Raw genomic sequence first — 22,042 nt, forward strand, 5'->3', positions numbered from 1 at the left:
ATACAAGGAAATGCAGGCATAAAGCACCAGAATCATTAATATGGTGTTCTTCAGTACACCCACCCCTCTAAAACTTAAAAATATTTTATACTGTTTTTTTACAGGTGATTTTCTATGTATATCATTAGTAAATGGATTTACACAGTTACGCTACAACCTTGGAGACAGAACAGTCATCCTACAGACCCTTCAGAAGGTGCACACAAATGGAAATACATGGCACTTACTTAATGCAGGAAGAGTTGGTAATGAAGGCTACCTGGACCTGGATGGTATCAACGTTACTCAAAAAGCCAGTCCTGGAATGAACGCACTAGACACACACTCGGATTTTTTTGTTGGGGGCGTATCCTCCTTAAACCTTGTTAATCCAATGGCAACAGAAAATGAGCCCACAGGTTTCACTGGTTGTATTCGAGAAATGGTTATAAACAACAGGGAACTGAATCTTACCGTGACTGACCCCAAGGGTGGAGCCAACATTGGTGACTGTGATGGAACAGACTGTGGTTACACTGTGTGCAAAAATAATGGAACATGTCAAGTTGGAAACTCAGGCTTTTCTTGTTCTTGCCCAAAAGACTGGACAGGGACCAAGTGTGAACAATCCATTCACTGTTCACAAAACATGTGTGGGTCTCATGCACTTTGTATTCCTCAACCTTCTTCATTTTCATATACCTGTGCATGTGCTCTAGGCTGGACAGGTAAGTACTGCGATAACAAAATGAAATTTTATATAGCAAAGTTTGTTGGCAACTCCTACATTAAATACACAGATCCTTTTTATGGAAAAAGAGACCTCCAGTACAGCCGCCTTTCTTTAAATTTTACTACCAATCAAACTGAAGGCTTAATAGCATGGATGGGAAAAAGTGAAGATGAAGATAATGACTTCCTTGCCATTGGTCTTGCCAATGGAACTTTAAAAGTTGTAATTAATCTTGGAGAAAGAATCTCTGTTCCTCTAATGCACAGAAAGTATTTCACCTGCTCTGATGGAAGATGGCATTTCACTACTGTAGTTCAAAACCAAACCTGTGTTAAGGTTTATCTTGATGAGGAACTAATCCTTTTTGAAGATATTGACCCACAAAGAAAATACACTGCTTTAAACTATGGTGGCATTTGTTACTTTGGTGGGTTTGAAATTGGCAGGAAAGTCAATATAGTCACTACAGGGCTTTTCCAGAAGGAATTCATTGGTAAGATTAAAGATGTTGTGCTCTTCCAAGATTCTAAAAAGATTCAGCTAATGAAAGCAGAAGGATACAACATTCATGATGGAAATTCTGGAAATTAATTGAAAAAACTGTCCAAGACTCTATTAAAAAGGCAAAATTCCTTTTCCTCCTGTTTATTGTGTTAGCTGGCAGTGTATGACTCAGCAACCAACATAGGAAAGCATTTAAAAAGTAATAAGGGACAAATTCATGTGGAGTATTAATAACACATACATATAAAATATGATCAATTGTTTTCCTCATAGAATTATTTGTATATACTCTTTAGCATTTACTTTAAAATAATGGGAAAGTCTGAAGGGTTTTTTTTCCTTTATTGTGCTGGAAATAGTTTTGTAAAGAAAGATGTAGGGATTAGCTTATAAAGCCAACCATCATTCAAGTGTTGTTTGTTGCTTTATGAAAACCGAAAACTGTTACCCGTTTCTCCAACTCTTGAATATTATTAAAATGTTTATTTTATAATGTTAAGATCCAGTCTAAAAACTGAAATTGGTGGAGGAAGAAACAGTATGTTTGAGGCAAAATCTACATTTATTGTAATGAGAATTTTAAAAAATGCAACAGCTATAATGACTTAAGTTCAAAAAGACCCTAATTAGGTAATAAAGTTGTTCTCACTCCCTTATCTGTGTCCATCTTGTATGTACTATGTAAGAGGGTAGAATTCAAGCCTCTCTTAAGTCTGCTAAAATATTACTCTTAAAGAATGATTTTAAGAGCAAAAAACATATATAATTTTAGAGAGAGAAAACAGGCCTCCTGGTTTTCTCCAGCAGAGATCTCCCCTATTTGACTACATGAAAACCTTTGGCTTTAATGATTTATAACTGCAATGTGGCAGTCTGTCTACAAGTAACTTTTATTCTTAAGACTTTAAAAAGTCCAAGAACTGTTCTACTTCACCTATACCTTTCTGGCTTATATGCCCCTAAATGACATTTCAAAAATTTATGAGTACAGAGGTTTTGGTCATAGTAAACCAAATTTCTGCAAATATAATTTTCATTAATTGATAGTCTCAAAAGTAAATAGAGCTGTTCATATATGAATACAAAAAAATAAATTCCTTCTCATAAAGCTGTCTTATATTCTGCTTTAGGAAGCAAAAAAAAATTTAAAATTCTATCTTAATGTGCTTATATATCTTAATGTGCCAATAATATAGAATGGCATCTACATTTCTCATTTGACTGCAGGCTTACTAAATTAGTAAAATTATTAAATAAAAATAAATAGTGATTGATTTGTATCTTTTTCCTTTTCCACTTTACTATTGCTAAAAAGCAGATAACAAACCATTACCTCCTTGCATGAAAATTCTCTGAATGCAAGTCTTCAGCATATACCCGTCAGAAACAAGTAACTATTTTGGAGCAGAGAGGGAAGCGAGGATGGGGTGTATGTTATAGGGCAATGGCCATAAGCACCTAAAACTGGGTGACACACACTTGCTTCCACACCACCATACTTGAACACTTACCAACTTAGCAATGAAAGCACTGTCAAGTCAGTTACAGGTGACTAAACGATAACTGAAGTGTATGGGAGCTACCCCAAGATGTTTCATTAAGCATTTGCAAACATCTTTGTGAGGTTCACTCTATTTTCTTCAGCTGCTCTGAGCCCTCAAGTGATCAGTCTGAGGGAACAGAGCTTCTGCAACTCTTCCCAAAAGGCAGCTCGTGAAGCCCATCTGACTTTTGAGCTGTCCCAGACTCTTCTCTTTCAGTTTCATCTAGGTAGAGGCTTTTATGGCCACATGATGCTGGAGAAGGGAGCATATTTAAGGTTTATCCTGTTCTCTCTGGGGCCTCTGGTGTACTGCCAGTTCCTCAGCAGTCCACACTGCCTTGTGTGATCTGTGCAGTGATTTGGTGTAAAACAAGGAACAAGTAATCAGAGCACTTCCAGCAAACACAAATGTTGGAAGGAGAGTGACTGAAGGCAATGGAAAAGTAAAATCCTTTATTCTTGTAGTAGCAGGATTTATTCCCATTACACTAACTCACATCCTTGGAATAAATCCTGGAGACTTTTGCTGTTTGTTAACTTAAACACTTAACAGAACTCTCCCTCAAGAGCTGTTTTACTGTGGCTCTCTTCAGGTTTTGCATACACAAGGCAGGTGGCAAAGCACTCAGCAAACTTGAAAAATGTTTACATATTCTTTTAAACAAATTATTTCTGGTAGTTCTGGCAGAAAGCATTCCCATCCCTTCCATGAAGGCAGGTGCAATTTTCACTGCTTCACTGCTTCCAGTTTATTTTCAGAGCAGAGATGGATGCACATGTGAGAGGCAGATCACCAGTGACCTTGGAGTAGACTACTTTTGAATGGATCAAAAGAAAATCTTCATATGCAGAGCTGTTAATTTAAAACTTACTCCAAAAATGAGAACAATGCTTTAGTGCATTTCTGTGCCTACAGAACTCAGTGCAAATATTTAAACAACAAAACACGTGTATTACTACCAGATATATTCAATAGCACTACTGCTTTACAGACCATGGAATTAATTTGGAAAAGACTAGTTTTATTTTAAAGATGTTTGAATGTCGCTTTTAGCTACTGAGGATTTTTTTTAATTAGTCTTCTCAACGATGAGCTGAAAAAACATCACTTAATAAAAGTCTACCACCTCCTTTACTCAGCGCAATATTTTAAATTTTAGCCAATTTGACCATGAAGTTACTTGCAATGTATCCAAGTAAAAATTTACCTTAAAATATATTCATAATTAAAACAAACAATTATGATGTTGTTAAACTGGGAAGACTTTTTTGGAAAGAAGAGGCTTTTCTACAGCAAAGTGCAAAATTCTCTGTCAGCAGTGTAGTAAGGTCATGTACCCGAAGTGGAAAAACAAAACACTGAAAACCAGAAGAATAAACCTCAGTTTTTCTTCATACGGTGGAATATTTTTGTTGTTTCTGACAGACTCAATAAGATGCCCAGTGTATTTTAAAAAGTATTAGAGTAGGTGATTTTGTTTTCACATTTGCATGTTGTTTGGCACTGCTAGATGGCAGTCCACAAAATACCAAGTTACCAGAAGTCCCAAGGGTACAAACACTTTTGCCCTGCTCCTCCCTCTTTGTTCTCCAAAACTCAAAACAAACTGAGCTATAAAGTGCACAACAAATGTGGCATTCTGTGACTCAGCCTTCTGTATTCATTTAGCCTACAGTTTCACAGCTATGAAATCAAACACACACAGTATGTGAGAAAGTTTTATCATTTTAGAATCAAAATATCCCTTAAAATATTTACATTTTACAGTAAAAAGGATAGCAAAACACAAAGTAATGTACAAGCTCAGGTATTCAAGTTTTTGAAGCATGGAAAATGGTGGGAGAAATGAATTTACTACTACAAATAATTTTCAAGAATTTAGGTTAGAAATGCTTTCTCATTAAAACAAGTGCAGTTTAAAGCAGTAACATTCGAGCAGCTCAGCCTTCCAATTTCTGGTCACAAACTGCTTCAGATGCTTAGGAAAAACTTGAAATACAATATAACGAAATACACTTGAGGTTTTTTTGTACTACTGAATAATTTAGAAAAAAACCCCAAACTTTTCACACCACCGAACATATTACATTTTGTTGTAACATGTGGATTCTGAGGCTTTGCTGCAGTCTTTAAAAACAGTGCAATTTAAAAACAAGGGTATTGTATGAAAACGACCTTTAAAATTATCAGGGCATCTTAAAACAGAAGAGAGCACAAATTACCAAAGGCAGCAACTATATTGCAGACTTGACTAAAGCCAACTTCCTCAGCTAAGAAAATTCCTAAGCCTTTATTGCATATTAATAAAAAGAAATCTTTAAAATTTTGAATATACAGCAATGTAAAATTTTTAAAATATTAAACTCCTACTTCTAGCGATAGTTGGTATAATGAAAAAAAGGATGAGTGTTGGTACATTGCGTGGTACCAAAACACAGACTTGTTTCTGCAAAACACCAACACAGAATAAAAAACAATGGCACAATCCTAGCAGGCTCTCTTTTTTTGTCATACAAAGTTTTACGACATTACTCTAACAGTTTATTTAAATAGGATTTTAAAAGACTGCCTGCATCTTTTTACCTTTTGCTTTTAGTTCTGTCACTGTGGTCCCTATGTCTCTCTCTGTTCTTTTCACTTTCTCGTTCTCTATGCTTGTCTTTGCTTTTCTCCCTCTCCTTATCTTTTTCATGAGCCTGTTCATCACTTTTAGGCTTCTCTGTCTTTTTTTCTGGATTTCTAGTCTCTCTGGGGCTTTTTCCATCAGCAGCTCTATCACTGTGTGGGGATCGCGCTCTTTCTTTGTCTCTCTGTCCTTCCTCTCTACTCTTCCGCTCTCTCTCTTTTTCCTGGTTTCTGTCTCTGCGCCTGTTTCTTTCGGAATCTTGCTCCCAGTATTTTTCATTGCTCCATTCTTTTTCATGTCTGTCTTTTTTTTGGTGATGGGTTTCACTGTAAAGTCTTTGTCGATCATTTTTTCCTCTACTGAATCCTCTCTCTAAATGCTGTTCTTCTCTGCCCCAAGGATCGCTGTGGCGTCTTTCTGGTCTCCTACTGTCTTTACTCTGAAAAAAATTTTCTGGTCCCAAAAATCTTGATTGTTTGTGAGCCACTGGTAGCCCTTGTGCAATGGGTCCGGCATACTGTGGCTGACCTGATAAATGAGCTACTGGTGGCCATGGCATCATTGGATTTTGAGGAAAACCAAAGCCAGGAGGAGGAAGAAGCGGAGGTGGTAAATGAGGAGGAAATCCAAACATAGGGTTGTTTTGTGGAGGGAAGTTATGAGGTACAGGAGCCTGAAACTGAAATCCAGGTGGATTAGATTTAGAATGCTGAAAATTCTGCTGAGGAGGTCCAACAGATGAGAAGCTGCCACTTGCAACAGGGCTTGGGACTTTGGAAATAAATTCAGAACGAGAAGAGTTTTCAGTTTCAAAATGAGATGAAGTTGCGGCTTGTCCTCTTCTAAATGAGTTCACTGTTTCAATATTTTGCATCAATCCATCTTCCTGTGAGTGTTTGGTATCTTCTGCTTGTGATGCAACTGTGTTATCTGCCTTAGCTGCAGCTGAACTGAACGGTGTCTCATTGGTTTGTGCCTCACTTTGATACAGGTTTAAGCCCCCTTCTCCAGAAAGTTGTTTATTCTCTGGTTCTCCTTGATCATTTCCTGAAACATTTTGTCGGTCTTCATTTCTGCTAACATCTCCATCCTTGTTTTCTGAAATATTAGTCTGCTGGCTTCGTCCAGCTGCCTGTCGTGGGTCTCTTTTAAGATTAATAAATGGTGGTGATTTAGAGGTATTAGCAGTAGTACCTTCAGCAGAGCCTACATTAACACTGTTCTCACTGGGCTTTTTTCCTGAATTTGATGAGGAAGAAAAGCTGGAATTTGTGCTCCTTCTAACTTCCTGTGCAACACTATCTTTGTCTGGTATCTGTCGCTTTGAGTCATTTTCTTTACTTTCTTCAGTTTCCTTATTCTGTGCCTGAGCAGACAAATTTGCTAAAAATGCTTCTGTGGAGACATCTGGAGGTTTTCCCTTAAGAGTCAGCCCTATCAAAGAACCAGCACTTCTTGCAGAACTTGAGGTCCCTACAGCTGCTGCATCCACAGTTGCAGCAGCATTAGTGGATTCTTGAGGATCATCCAAACCAGTCTTTGCTTCATCAGCTTCAGCAGTTACCTCAGCAACATCCATGGTTTCTTCTTTCAAGGCTGCCTGTTCATTTAATAATGGTATGTCTTCACTAGCACCTGCTTCTGACTTGCTGTGCTCATACACCTGCCCTGTTGTGCCCAACAGGCTTTGAAGAATATCATCCACTGGCAACGGTTTATTTGCTAGCTCCAGAGTAGAAGGCTGATTTTCCCATCCAACCAGGACTCCAGGAAGAAACCTGAGAGGCTTTGGTGGTTCATGTTTGGTACTTTCCACCAACGGTTCAATAGCTGCTGGAGCATCGTCTGTATTAGACTGCTGTGGTTTATTTCTCTGCTTGTGTAGCACAGTTGTGAAGGAATTAAAAAAATTATTTTCCTCTTCTTCTTCTAGTGCCAAATCATGATGTGAGACTTCAGGTTTGCTTGGCTTGCTTTTCTTCTCTGGTGGCAAGCTACTCAAGGTATTTTCAGCAGCTTCATCTGCAAAACTACTGGTTACACTTGAAACAGCAGTAATCTGCCTCTTCATCTTCTGGCGAATTATCAATCCCAGTAATAAATTTGGTCGATGTATTTCAATCCCTGTACAAAATTGCAACAGCAATTTATCATCTCTTTGTATTTTGGTTAAGGCAATAATTTTAACAAAAATAACCCCCATATACTTACAATATACTATCAAAAGTATTAATCTTATGGCATTTGAATTTGTTCTGCTTGTCATAACAATACTTAAAATAATAAAAAAATATATTTCCAGTATTAAAAGTATGACTTCAAGCACTGCAACTTAAGATTGGTTCAAGTACACTATAACTTCCAAACAGAGAATATGAGACAGATAGGACATCTAATCTCATCAGAATCAGCACGGAAGTTAAACATCAGTCTAACTCAGCTACAACATGGTAACAGTGGTAGCAAAGTATAATAGGGGGAAAAAAAAGTAAACAGAACACTTGCAAACAAAAAGTCTCCCCATCAATTTGTATTAGACATACTCCTTCAAAGATTTACCAGGAAAAATTTCAGAAATGTTTCCCTCATTCCAGGAAAGGTGCTGTGTTTCAAAGCATACTATTACCCATCTCCTCACCATCTATTTTGTTCCATATAATGGCAAAAGAAAATAGTTCTAGCTCATTCTCTCTTCATTTTGGCCCTGCCTATCTCAAAAAGAAATATTATCCACAAATTTTTATAACCAAGATAAACTGATGTAAAGTAACTCAAGCATACACAGATCAACTCAAGTGTACACAGATCATTTCAAGAGCTTCTTTTCCTTGCCCATATATGTTTTAAACTTTCAATGTATTTTTTGGTAAGGAACTTTGGAATACTTGAGAAAAAACATAAAAACAATTAAAATAATGAAAAATACTAGTTTAAATTGAGAGTACCAATTTGGAACTTATGCCTTCTACCATAGTCCACTTATGTAACTCAGTTTACTGACATTGAAACCTACAAAGCCTCCTGTGTTAGAGAAAGAAGGTAGCAGACATAAAACAAGGTTGTAAACACTAATCTTTTCATCTTTGAAGTATCACAATAATCTAGCAAGGGGAAATTAATATCTTTTCAAGGAAACTAATATAATAATACTATGGAAAACTCATTCCATATTTGAATAAAATAGCATTTTTAAATTTCATTTCCTCTTATTGCCAACTTCTTTAAGTAGTGTTATGATCATAAAATTCCAAATTCCAAGCTGTACTTACCAGGCCCATCAAAAGGCACAAGGTGATGAGGGACTTTATCTGAGGAACCTAAAGGGATGAGGTACAAATCTTTCACTTGCTTCATATTATTGGCCGCTACACCGTAACGTTTTCTACTGCTGAAATAGGCGAACAGCAATGCATAGGAGATCTGATCTTCTTCGGTTACCGGGGTAAAACGAACCACGCAGATCTCCTGTTCACAGAATGAGAGGGAAAAGGATGGTCAAGAATATTTTTCTGTGAAATGTTATTTTTTTACTGACTGCTCTTTATTTAAAAGAACGGTGCTGAGGAGAAAAAGCTATGCCAAAATGGCAGAGAACAGAAGAGACAGAAGGAGCAGAAACAGGGCCAAAAATAATTCAGAACTAGATAAAGCAAGTAGAAAGCACTTAGTATGAAAAAATTAATTGAAGAATGTGACAAAAGAGCCAATATTTTAACAGACAGCTAAATAACAAGTTTCAGGGAAGCTTGCCAGTTTCCAATGAATTACTCCAGTCTGTACCCTTAACATTACTAGCAAGCTGTGTTTTGTATTCTGTTGTGTCCAAGACATCCATTAATAATAGTGGAAGACAAGTATTCAGATCCCAGAATTATGCCCAAAGCCCAGCTCAGGAGCTGATGCTGTTTGAACAGCCTGGAAGATTGGACAGAAGAGCCTCTGCAAAAAACTAAGATGGCATCTAGGCAGGCTGAAATAACAGGCCAAACTTTGTCAATGTCAGCAAAGGCAAAATGCAAAATCTTGCACTTTGAGCTGAAGTAACCCCAAGCACCAGAGCTGACTGGGGGACTGACTGGCTGGAAAACAGCTTGGCATAAAATGATGTGGGGATCCTGGTGGACGAGCCCAGTATGAACTGGTGATGCATCCATACCAAGAAGGCCTACTGCAATCCGGCTGTCAGAATCAAAGCAGTCAGCACACCAAGGGAAATGGCTATTTCTTTCTATCCAGCACTTGTGAGACATCACCTGGAAAGGACTTTCAAGTTTTGGGCTCCCCAGCATAAGGACTACTGGCACACAGTGGGACAAGTTTAGCAAAGAGCCGCTGAGATGGTTTTGCACAATGTAACCCTACTGAAAGAACTGAGATGTGAAGTGGTATCCAAACATTTCTGATGAGTTACTGTGAAAAACAAAGACAGGTATTCTCAAACAGCAGCTGACAGTTTAAGGTTAGGCAGGAAAAAAAATGCCAGCAGCTGTCACTCATCCCATTCAACATAACCATGAGATACTCCTAAAGTTCACATATTTTGCAAATGTTTCAAAGAGAAAAGAATTAAGTATCTTTAGGATGACTAAGATGCATATTAAGCAGCAAGTCTTTACTAGGTAAAATTCTTACCTTGGTCCCTGAAGCTTTGATTTTTTCTACATAATCCCAGACAGTGTGGGGAGATATCCTGCCACCTACTTGAATACTATCAGGTAAATCCTATGAGAAAGGAAAACAGAAACGTGAATCCAAATAAATATTGTGCTATGTCCTTCATCCAGTATCTGTTTCATAAAATTCAAAACATACTTAGTTTTTTTATTTCTTAAATTGTAATTTAAAAATATCAGTAAAAGTTACAACAGAAGAACAAAATTAAATTTTGGACATTTTAGATTTTCAGTATGAAGTTACCAATACATAATGAATTAGTTATCATTCAATACTATTCATCTATACCTTGCAAAATTTATCCTTTCTGGTAACATTAACTGCAAACATTACTGTGCTGTGGTAACACTCAAGCTATCCATCACATCACACCACAATGACAGCTCCACACCTATGTTCACAATAAACTTTCAAAATCTTCTATCATGAGGGGAAAATATAACCTACACGTGCATGTATATAAAGATGTAAATTCTTGGATACTACTGAGTTCACTGTTCCCAAGCAAAATAAACAGACTTTCAGAAAAATATTTTTTTTCTGAAAAGAGAGCTTTGAAAAGTGTATGATACTTATATAACAATCCTTTAGTATTAAGGATTACTGCATGGCCTGCATTTCCCTGAAGATCTACAGCAAAGTAAAAATAATCTTATTAACAGAAGACCTAAGTTCTTTTAATTAGAAGGCTGATGCATCCTGTGCAGCTGTCAAGAAGGAAAACTGTGCCTTATAAGCTCTCTGATCTTTATTTTGTGACACGAAGACAACTATTATAAGCAGTTAGATGCTTTTCCAGTCTCTCAGACACAGAAGAGAATGTTACATGAACGTTTTTTTTCAGGGACAACTGAGTCACAATGCAAGGTTAGGACCAGAACTGCTACCAGATGGGCAAAAAAATAAAAAACCAAAAAAACTCCATTACGCAGGTTTCTGTTATAGATAGGAAGATGAACAAGAGGTTCATGTAATGAATAATGCTTGACTTACAAATATAGAACTTAACCAATGTCCTCCCACAAATACTTCATTCAGTAAAATGATCATGCCTCACTGTCTTCCATCATTATACTAATACTAGCCTACAAGGTAAGTAAGTTGGTAAAATTAATAAATGGATTGTTCATTCATTCTTTTCAATAAATATAAATACCTCTGTTAAATACTCAAAGGAGCCAGAAACTGGATAAGCCTTAATAACAAATTTTGCTACTGAAGGCATATTGATAAAGCCCTTCCAGATGAAATTCAGGCGTGCCAGAAACAGACTTTCACATTCCACAGTACCAGGCGTTTCTGACCTAAAAAAAAGGACAAACAAAAAACCCACTCAGTTTACAACATGATACAGCATGCAAGACAGGGTAAATCCTAATTTTTCTTTATCAGAGAAATGTAGTATTATAAAGAATTTTTTTTTTCTGTTAAACATACTGAAGGTTTAACGAAAAAAGACAGGCAGACAACCATGTTTCTAATCTTCCAGTAGAGTAGATCTATGGTACAGGAATAGTCAGATGAGCAGCACATTAATTCCCTAGTCAGTATTTTTTAAAAACAGAGAAGTTGTTTTGTCTGAGAATTATCTACAATTCTCTATACTGAAGAGGACACAAACGCTCACAGGTGCTGCAGAGCCAGAGAGATGTTCCCCTGCCACAGGTAAAAGATGAAAACACACTGCCTGCTGGCCTATACTGCTTTCCCAACTCCTACATCTTGTGCCACCGTCTGTCCACCACCTGAATGCCCGTGTCACCCTGCTCTCTCTTTGTACCACAAGCTGGCTCCTCATGTCTTCTCATCTATGCACCACTTCCACACCTTCTGTGAGTGCCTCCTCCTAATTCCACCTGTAAAAAACTGTTTTTCCTGCCTTTGAAAAAAAGCCTCAGTTTTTTCAACAAAGCAGATGAAAAAAATTAATGGGATGACTTAAATATTTTCACAGGAGAGTGTTTCTCAACCTGAGAGATTCCTTATGAAAAAGACTACACATTTCAACATTTCCCAACATGTTGCTATCAAAATATTCTAGGCATGCTATTAACAGTTTTAAGCTGCCCAGCAGTACCAGATGTTGCATTGTTACAGTAACACTGTAACCAATGTTTATTTCTGTCGACACTGGAAATTACCTTGAACTTGCTGTAAGCTATTCAAAAACCAAAGTTCACTATCCTTGGTAAAAGATCACACTGTCCTGATAAAGACAAAATTTCAGCATGAACTCTGGTCAATTCTAAATAATTGGAAGTGGATGTTTTTCTCGAAAAGCCTCCCTCATACCAAAAAGAAAGACCCTCATAAACTGCAATTTCCTTTTTAGTGAGTAGCAGAGTGTGGAAGAAAATGAAGAGAGAGCTGACAGCAAATACAGAAAACATCAAACAAGCTGCTGATATGCTGTTATCTGCCATTTCTAGAAAAGCACTACTTTGGAATTTCAAACTAGCCTGAATTATCAGTGTAAATGCTCTGTTTAGAGCAATATCAAATTCCCTGAATTTATATATACACTTATACAAAGACACACTTATTTAAATGCAGCACAATATGTACACTATGTGCCTTAACAGCAAAAGACAATATGAAATTTATATACTGATTTTTTGTAATATGAATATGTAATAAGATGATCTTTTTAAACCTTGCTGCACCAGAAAATATTGGCTTTTTGGGAAAAGTAAATTATGTGGTAATTAGAAGTTTGCAATCACAACCACATGTGTACGACTTCAAGCACCCAAATGGATCAATGAAACACTATTAAAAAAGTAGCTTTAGATGTAATAGCTTAACAAGATTAATAATGTCTTTCATTTTAAAGTATTGTTTCTACAGCTTATATTACTTTGGGAGAGGTGTGAATGACTTTGATGAGTCTTGCTTATCATCTTCCAGTAATTCTGAAGCTAAAATACTTGATGTGGAGGAGAGTGCATCTGCAATGCTCTCTGCTTCATTGTCGGACTGTTTCCGTGCAACCCCGACAGACACCTTCACCTTCTTCCCTGACACATCATCAGTAGGTGGTGCCATTCTGCCTGCAGAAAATGAAGCACAAGGGGTTTCATTTTTTATTAAAGAAACAAAAAGAGGACCTTCTCTGAATACAAGGAAGACACATCAAAAATACTACATATAGCCACTGAAGTGGGATAGGATACGTATTTTACACATATTTTACCCTGCATAAATTATTACATTGTATATGTTTATGCAGTACTAAACATAATTTTTGGCACTGCGATGGCATAGGATGAAGAAATGAGGAATCAACAGTAGTATGTACATCCACCATAGGGATTGCACTCTCTGAAGCTGTTTTTTTAAAAGAAGACAAGTTTATGCCAATAGACTATCCTTTTAATCCTCTTTTGTAAATGATGAAGTAAAACATTCCTTCCATAACTTTGTCAGCAAACTACATAAAAACCCACATTTATTTAAATTCTTGAGGTATATTGGGATTTATGATCATCAAATTATAGAAGTGCCATCTGTTTATTTTCATGTGCTTTCCCAAATTACCTATGCAGATTTTGCAGTTTAGATCGAAGAGATGATTTTTATGTTGACTTGTGGTGTCTGGAGATGCAGATTCATTTATTTCTTTATCCTTTTCAGCTTCTTCTGACTTCTCAAACAACTTCGTATTAGGTTCCTAAGAAAAATCAAACACATTTGAGTTAGGCTTTTTTAATTCCTCTGTTAATATTCCTAATATTGTTTAACAGTTTTATGGCATTTTCCTCCCTTCAGACATATGGCTCTTCCTTCAGCTGCATAGCCTAAAATTCTATCAAAAAATCTTCAAATTCATTACAATAACTAATTGGTATTTTCAAATATATTCAGGTATCATTTAGAATATTTTCTAATTTCTACTACTGCCAGAATTCATCATACAGTCACAGACACAACACAGAAGGAAAGAAACCAACAAAATCACCAGGCCAAGAAGTCAATAAAGATAAAAGAAAAACTATCAGATAATTATAGACTTGAACAACAGAATCATAAACAAAACACCTCACAACCATATTGCCTATGTACTAAACACACTGTAGTGCCATGCTTTCTTTTCTACCTGAATTTCCATTACTTCTTCTTGTTCTTTCATTGGCGTCTCACTTTCAATTTCTATTTCTCCTTTGTGAGTAATTTTTGTGATAGGTCTTCTTTCAACCTCCCTCTGCTCTTTCTCAATCATTTCAATTGTCTGTGAAAACAAGTAGTTATGTGTAATTACTCCCATACAGTAAAATTTGGAAATTCAAAAATGTAAGAGATAACAGTATTGCAATTAGGAACCCTCTAGGAAGAAAAGTAATACATTCTTATTTTGCAAGTGTCAAGTAGTTTCATAAAACAAACAGGGAAACAGCCTAACTTCTCCTACAGCGTAGCAGCAAGTACTTACCAGGCATGCATTTAAATAAGTTATAAAGCAAACCTTCAACACTGAATTAAAATACTGATAATTCTGATTTCCCAAGAGCTAAAGAAAAAAATACATCCATTATTTTCCCATCATAATAGGGACAATGTAGAATATAAATATATGCAAATTTGTATAATTCTTCAACATTTTGTTTTTTAGTACATAAACCTAATGCTTCATCTCAAGAAAAAACTTAAGGGTATTTTTAAAAGTAATGGAGATGCTAATTCCAATACCACTGCCGCTTTGCTTTCTTACAATAAAATAAAATAAAATACAAACCGTTATTTCTAATATTGCCTCTTAAAGCACACTTCCATTTCCTACACCAGGATGAGGTTGTGTTGGCTGTGCCAAATATTCTCAAGCTTAATTTACTAAGGAAACAAGCATTCTATGATTGCTTTATCTGTTTGAAAAATACCAACAATACTTATGAACATCCCGGGGAAATAAAAAGAAAAAAATATTAAGTAGCAGTCTCAATGCCTTGCTTAAATAGTAACGTGAAAAATATAGTTAAGTGATACATCGCTATTTATTTTACGTGTTTCTAGAAATTTTGAAGCATTTCTCTGGAATAATTAGGACCTTTCAGCAATTTTTGGAGCAGCATACACTTTTTTGGAAAGATATTTCTCATAGCAGTGGAATTTTATTTTGCATGGTCTGTTTTCAGAATTTCACTGATGTTTGTACAAATAAATGTAAAAAAGTTCCACCACAAAAGTTGGGCTTTGGATAGATACAGAATACACAAACTTTTTATTCTTTCTAGGCCCTTGAAATAAGATAATCAACAAGTGTTTTTTCACAGAAAGTAGCAAAAAGTTATCATGATTCATAAACAAGTCTAGCCACAATGTGCAATGACAAGGAAAAAACCACAGGAATAACTACTATTGCAAAGCATACTGCAGTCTCTAAAACAGCATCCCACTCCACTAAATTAGTTATTACCAAGTATTCATTCTGAGCACACAGATGAATTTACACTACCCAACATTGTGCTTTTAGATGCTATGATGTGGAATATAAATACCAAAAATCCTGTCAACATAAATCCAGATTTTGCAAACTAGAAAATTTTTAATGGCTATTTCTAAGCAGCTGCGGTTATTGTCAGACTAAATGCCTAATAAATGAAGCAATGTCTAACAAAAAGGAATTTTCTATAAAAATACAGATCCTCTTATTCCTGTTTCTCCTTCTAAACTCAGCACAGTACACAGAGTGACGCTCTGCTTTGAGAAATCATGCCTAAACTGAAACTGACTACACTCCTTTCACTTCTGTCCTGACAACATCTTCGGGTTTTGAGTACTAAATGAATTACAGAGATCCTCCTGCTTGGTTGCAACATCCATTCTGCTCTTTCTGCATACACTTAACCTGCAAGCAGAAGTTACACATGCTGTCAAATAAACAACGTAAGTTGACAAATCTCACATGTCTGTTTTCTCTCTGTCTCCAAGCAGCCAGCTCTTTGGAAGCCAGTTCTTCTGGGCTCATTTTTATTAGATGATCTGGAGTAACCTCTCCTTTCAGTACTTTCTTAAATAGTATCTAGAAGAAAGAAGAAAAGTAACTGTTGCTGTCAAGACAAAAAATAGCTCACAGCAGGAAATAAATCAGAGAAGTAACATACAACATGCTCTGTACAGCTAAATGGAGTGTGTGGGCTTCTAATTATCTCCACTCCAGGAAGCAGTACTAGATTTTATAACATGAAAAGCTTAATTCCAGAGCTCCATTTATTCTACATAACAATGTATCTACACGTACCCTTAATGATTAAACATATAATTAACTGCTGTTTCAAAAGAGAAAGACTTTATGCCCACTCAGCAGTAACTCAGTCATTTCACTGTTGTTGTTTTTAAAGGTGCAAATCCTCTGCATTATGCAACAAAGAGAAGATGCTATCAAAGAGGATATCTATGCTTCTTGCCTAAATGAAGTCCGAGGGTAAAAAAAAGACAACCAACTACTTTAGCAGTATGAGCAAAGAGAAAACAGAAGTTAATTGTTAGATGAAAGCTAAGATAGTAGTTCTTACAATTGTCTCACTGTAATGGCAAAAAACTATAAACAAAGTGACTTGATCAGAATAACTGATAAAAGACAAAAGACAGAAGCTGAGGAGGAATGATGTTAAATAATGGGCTCAAAGAAAGCAGAACAGAGAGTGAAGACGAAGCTTAAGAAATCTACGTGTGAAAAAGCACAGTAAGGAGATCTTGAACAGAAAAAAAGTAGGTGTAGTAAACAGCAAAGAATTATGGGGGGGACAGGAATAACATCTAAATAACATGTCAGTGGTAAAGAGAAACACAAACTTGGCCAACTGTATCTACTACAGTCTGAAACCAAACAAAAAACTGTACACTGGGAGCAAGGAGTTGGAGAATTGATGATGGGGAAGAACACAGAGGACACTCAGTGCCCAGGAAGAAACAACATCAAAAAACCAAGGAAACCCAAAGAAAACCCAAAACCAGTTAAACTGCAGGAGGATTGATAATGCTTCTAGATTGAAGATTGTTCCTTAAATCTACAGCAAATCAAGGACTTCTGCAAAGGACAACAGACAAATCACACATACATTATTTTTAGGATCTTTCAGATTGAACATTAAACTTCTGTATTTGTTCTTATACTTCGCATCAGTGTCTCGAAAAAAAGAATATAGCTCTCTTTCAATCCTTGTGGCAACTTTTGCTGCTCTCTCCTCAGGAATCTTTAAACTGGAGTCTGTCAATCTATAAGAGGACACAATGGCAAAAATTACAAAATGCATCCAAATATTTAACAGTTTTTCCTTTGCCTTCCAAAGGAAAATATTTATAAATACAAATAAATAATTTCATTTCTTAATATATCTTTACCTTTTCATAAGAATTTCCTTAAGAGACTGCTTAACACTTTGTCTTATCTGATCAGCAGAAGGCTTGGAAGCTGGCAGGTGTGTTGCACTACTGGATCCTTTCTCATTTTTCTTTTTCTTAATTTCTTGTTTCTCATGCACACCTACCAAAACACAGTTAAAAACTGTAAAATACTCAAGTAGGTTTATTTAGAAATTTTTGCTGCTGATGGAATAATTTTCATGAAATTTTATTTTTAAATTGCTAAGAATTGATCCTCAAGAAGAAGGACTGGACCCCTAGGATGGATGGTTTGTGTTTGGTTGGGGTTTTTTTCTTCTTTGGTTTGGATTTTATGTTACTTAGATTAATCCAGAAAAAAAACTTCCTTAGCAGAAACAGGGAGTTTGCACTTTGATTTGCAGTATTTTCATCTACACCAAATTAAGATGACCAGTGCTCATTAGCTTGATCTTAAGTATGATTTTGGACTCTAAATTTTTGTAACAGCATAGATTCATTTTTTAATGAACAAACTAAGAAATAATATACTATGAAGTGCATATAAGCATAATAAGCTTTACTTTAAAATACCATTTTACATTAAACTTAGCATTTCTGCGTCTGTTAGCCATCAAAATTATTTCAACTGTAATAATCTCATCTGATTCAGGTAGCATTCAAGGTCATTGTAAGGTTTGTGTCATAAATAATTCAAATAATGGGTAAGACTAATCAAACTAAAATCATTAAAGAAAAATTACTAATTTTCAGACAGTCAACTGAAAATTGCTGCTCATTTGTGTCAGCATGTGAACATGTCACTAATTTTGAGCAGCACCTTTCAATTTAGGGAAGAAATGGGAACTAAATAATATTAATTTTTTCATTTTATAGTCAGAAAAAAAAAATAACAAACTGAAGACTGATAAAAACTTCTAGAATACATCAGCACTGGCAAAAGACCAGAGGAGCTAAGTTATGTATTTTTAGACAAAAATTCAAAGCTTGAGTTTCAGAGTAAAAGACGCAGTTCTCACAAAAAATCTCATTAGCTTTGCTGCTGAGATTTCTGTCCCAAATTACAACAACTTCACATTATAATGACCTTAGAAGAAAAATGCTTCCTGGAAGGGAGCTGGGGAGAGGACAAAGGTTGCTGGGAGGGTAAATATGTCCCGGCAACCTTTCAAATGAAGTTTAAATGAAAATCCGATGACTCAGCAAGTAATATAATGTTCCCCTCTGAAATGAGTTGACAAGATTGTCAATTTGCTAATTATTATCAAAAGACATCAGTAAGTCAAAATACAATTTATACAACAATTAAACCAGCTCTATGCATACGAAGCATTTCATACTATTTTATGAAAGAGTATTTTAAAGTCTCATACAATATAAAATAAATTTTAATAGAGATGTCTCTGTACTTTTTCTCACACTTTTGATCATGTGAGCATCCTCTACTATTGAAACAGAAACACACATCTATCTAGGACACATCTACCTACTAAATAAAACTGAAAAAGAATTGAGAAATAAAGATCATAAATGTTACGGATACAAACAGCTCTTCTATGGAACATGATTTGAAAAACTGATGCTATGAAGAAAGGGATTATCCTTCACTGTACACAGATGTGAACTGCAGCATGGAGGACATTCCCATGGTACCTGATTTTGTGGACCTTTCCATTGTACTAAGGGATTCTTTACTTATTTTTTCATTTTTATCTTCAGGGGACCGCCGAGGAATTGCAGTAGTTTGTGATCCCTTCCGAGCAGGAACATGCTGCCCTTTTTTAGTATCAGAGTCTCTGGACTCTGGTAAATTCTTCCCATCCCCAGATTCCTGAAAGAAACATTTACACATGTTAGCATGCTACTGAATGCTACAATCAACGTTTACATAATTACTACATATTTTTCCCATTTTTTCCTTTTTACACTGTACAATGTATCCCCTGGATGTATGTATCACCATATAATTTTCTAAAGAATTACCGAACAATATCCCAAATTACTGCCAAGCATTGCTTAACAATCTCTTTTAAATATTGGCTCAAGATACGGAACAGACAATTTGCATTTAAACTCTGTGTTGACAACCACTAAGTTTGCAGTTATTTTGAAAAGTCAGGGATACCGATGAACATCCCTTAACCAGTTTTAGCCACAAAGGTCAGGGATGTTTAGAAAGCATATGTAAATTAAAATTAAAAAGAACAGTTCACATTCCAGAATTTCAATACTACTTCTCAGAAATAAGAAAAGCTTACTGACGATTATGTTATCATGAATATGACATTATATACTAACAAACTGAAGAATTGTCTCAATAATCTTTGGTAAATTATCCTTTGGTTAGTACAATTAGACAAAAAGTAGAAAAACTCCAATCAAAGCACTAGGCATTCCTTTCTATATACAATCTGAAATAAAACCAATCAAAAACTAAAATACTGTTGCTGTATTGTTTCCTGTTGTTTATCTGCAACTCATAACACACAGCAAACTGACAGATGTCCTATAACACATTTAGCAATCTGAAAGAAAAATGCACTAGGTTCTTCACCATTTCTTTGTACACCTGTATATATAGGTTTATATACATATACAGGAGTAGGACTTCAATGATCTTCATGTGTCACTTCCAACTCAGGATGTTCTATATGCATATTACATGAACTTATCCCTGCTCAAAATAAAAAAGAGTTCAGCAATACCCTCTTGAAAGAGTCAAGCCACTCAGAAGATGAAGTAACTTTGCAAATAATTTAAATTAGATTCACAAAGATGACTGAAACATGGTCTATTAATTGGCAACGGCACAAGGCAGAAACCTTCTAACCCCAGAAATTAAGAGAACTTAAAACATTAAATAAGACTCACCCGTCTGAAGATTTTGACTTTGTGCTTCCCAGTGTCCTCCGTCTGCTTCATTTTTTCAGCCGCTGTATTTAGATTACAAGTAGGTGTTTGCTTTGACACCGCCAGTTTTTCAGACTCAATTGCTTTTTCTTCTTTATGCTCAGGTTTCACTTGAGTATCTGGTACATTTTGATCAAAGCACTCCATTTTTTTGTCTTCTTCCGCACAGCATTTCACACACACATACTCTTTATCTTCTTCACCCATCTGCTGTGCTTGAGAAAGGCTCAGTCCAACACAATCACCATGAAACCAATCATCACATCTACCACAACCTACCATAAACCTGAAAACAAAGTGAGATAAAAGTCAGTGAAAACTGTGAAAGAAGACTATGACAGAAGATAGAGCACCTTCAGCAGGATGTATCATAATAGCTTTGATCTGTGCATCTCAATTATTTGTTCTTACCTAGTGAGTGATTTTCTTTCGTGCTTTACATCCATCTCCAGCCTTACGACATGGTATGGTCTTCCCAAAAGGTTTTTTTTTCCCTTTTTGCTTTTTACAATAGTCCAAGAGACTATCAAATCTCTCTGTGCTTGTGTAATTTGCTTCCAAACCCTAACAAGCTTCTTTTCAAATTACTATTAATGTTCTTAAGAATGTTAAAAATCAAAACCAAAAATCCAGCAACTCTCAGTAAATTTGTTTGAAAATACTTGAAAATTTTCTTGCAAGATATTATCCTTGCTTTCCTACAAATATGATTGTTATCATTCATCACAAACACATCAGCAGCTGCAATCTTCCACAGCAGCATGAGGTCTATAAATGTTCTGACAAACACAATGGGTATATCAACCTATTCTAAATTAGTTGGTATCTTACATCTCATTCCTTAGAGCATTACTACTGAATTATTTCTAGAAAGCTGCTTTTCATTCTCTTTACTGGTGAATATGGGCCAGGAGTTTGGCTTCCAAAACCACCAGTCTAGCTTGCAGTGACTGTTTTTGTTTAAACGTGGTACACAGTTTTGTGCTACTCTGCCATTTTATTCAGAGCTAAGTTATTTAAAGAATGTTTCAAATACCAAAATGACCATCTTTTTAATGGACACCCTTCAACTCACTTAACTGCGTTATTTTAAAAGCAGAACCAACTTTAATACAGATTGTACTTTCACTGCAAAGATCACCTGGTCTAAAATAAAAGCATGATTTCTATTTTGTGGAAGCATTTTGAAAACTTCATCAGGTATAATGAACACCTAATTGCACGATAGGTACAATTTCCAGTTCAAGTATTTGGGAATGATGTGGAATTTCAAAGTTTCACAGGCTAAAAATCAATTACTTCAGGAGACTAATGTGGTAGGAATTATTTTTTACAAATAATGAACATAGCACCAAGGACAGCTTTCAAATGATGCAGGAAGATCTCTTGTGATATCCATTTCTATTCTCCTTCCCCTTTCATATTTTTGAAGGGTCAGGGGTGGGGGGGGCAGGGATTGCTTGTGGGTTTTCGTGTGTGTTTTTGTTTGTTTGGGTTTTATTGTTCAATTTTTATTTCTTATTTTCATTTTGTTTTATACTTACATAAACTATATTCAAGATATGTACTTTAACATATAGTCCAGATGAAGAAAATCCAGAAAGACTGCAAGTGTATTAAAGAACACAGAAGTTCTTTGGTAACACTAAAAAATTATTTACTGAATTCCTAGATTTTGAATTTCACAGAAGACAGACCTGACTTAAAAAGTAATTCATTAAAATCTGATCACTT

General features: G+C 35.7%; 2 protein-coding genes across 6 annotated transcripts in view; one reads left to right on the top strand and one right to left on the bottom strand.

The window, feature by feature from the left end:
- EYS (eyes shut homolog) overlaps window positions 1-4,378 on the top strand; it is a 704,955-nt gene extending 700,577 nt beyond the window's left edge. The window contains exon 49 of the mRNA XM_054280634.1: window positions 105-4,378. Within this exon, the coding sequence (XP_054136609.1) occupies window positions 105-1,303 (1,199 nt within the window). The 3' untranslated portion in view covers window positions 1,304-4,378. The remainder of the gene's footprint in view (window positions 1-104) is intronic.
- An 87-nt stretch (window positions 4,379-4,465) lies between these two features.
- Window positions 4,466-22,042, bottom strand: part of PHF3 (PHD finger protein 3) — a 49,881-nt gene continuing 32,304 nt past the window's right edge. For all 5 annotated transcript variants that reach the window (XM_054280640.1, XM_054280638.1, XM_054280637.1 and 2 more), the window contains 12 exons: window positions 20,270-20,594; window positions 19,052-19,229; window positions 17,399-17,540; window positions 17,116-17,272; window positions 15,960-16,076; window positions 14,157-14,288; window positions 13,598-13,730; window positions 12,918-13,110; window positions 11,217-11,364; window positions 10,019-10,108; window positions 8,656-8,851; window positions 4,466-7,510 (listed from right to left, as the gene is read on the bottom strand). In XM_054280640.1, coding sequence (XP_054136615.1) covers window positions 5,340-7,510; window positions 8,656-8,851; window positions 10,019-10,108; window positions 11,217-11,364; window positions 12,918-13,110; window positions 13,598-13,730; window positions 14,157-14,288; window positions 15,960-16,076; window positions 17,116-17,272; window positions 17,399-17,540; window positions 19,052-19,229; window positions 20,270-20,594 — 3,982 coding nt within the window. In that variant the 3' untranslated portion in view covers window positions 4,466-5,339. The remainder of the gene's footprint in view (window positions 7,511-8,655; window positions 8,852-10,018; window positions 10,109-11,216; window positions 11,365-12,917; window positions 13,111-13,597; window positions 13,731-14,156; window positions 14,289-15,959; window positions 16,077-17,115; window positions 17,273-17,398; window positions 17,541-19,051; window positions 19,230-20,269; window positions 20,595-22,042) is intronic.

The sequence above is a fragment of the Melozone crissalis genome, unplaced genomic scaffold (genome assembly GCF_028551555.1).
Source record: "Melozone crissalis strain CALT ecotype California unplaced genomic scaffold, PUWL_Pcris_2 ptg000027l_1, whole genome shotgun sequence".
Lineage (NCBI taxonomy): Eukaryota > Metazoa > Chordata > Aves > Passeriformes > Passerellidae > Melozone > Melozone crissalis.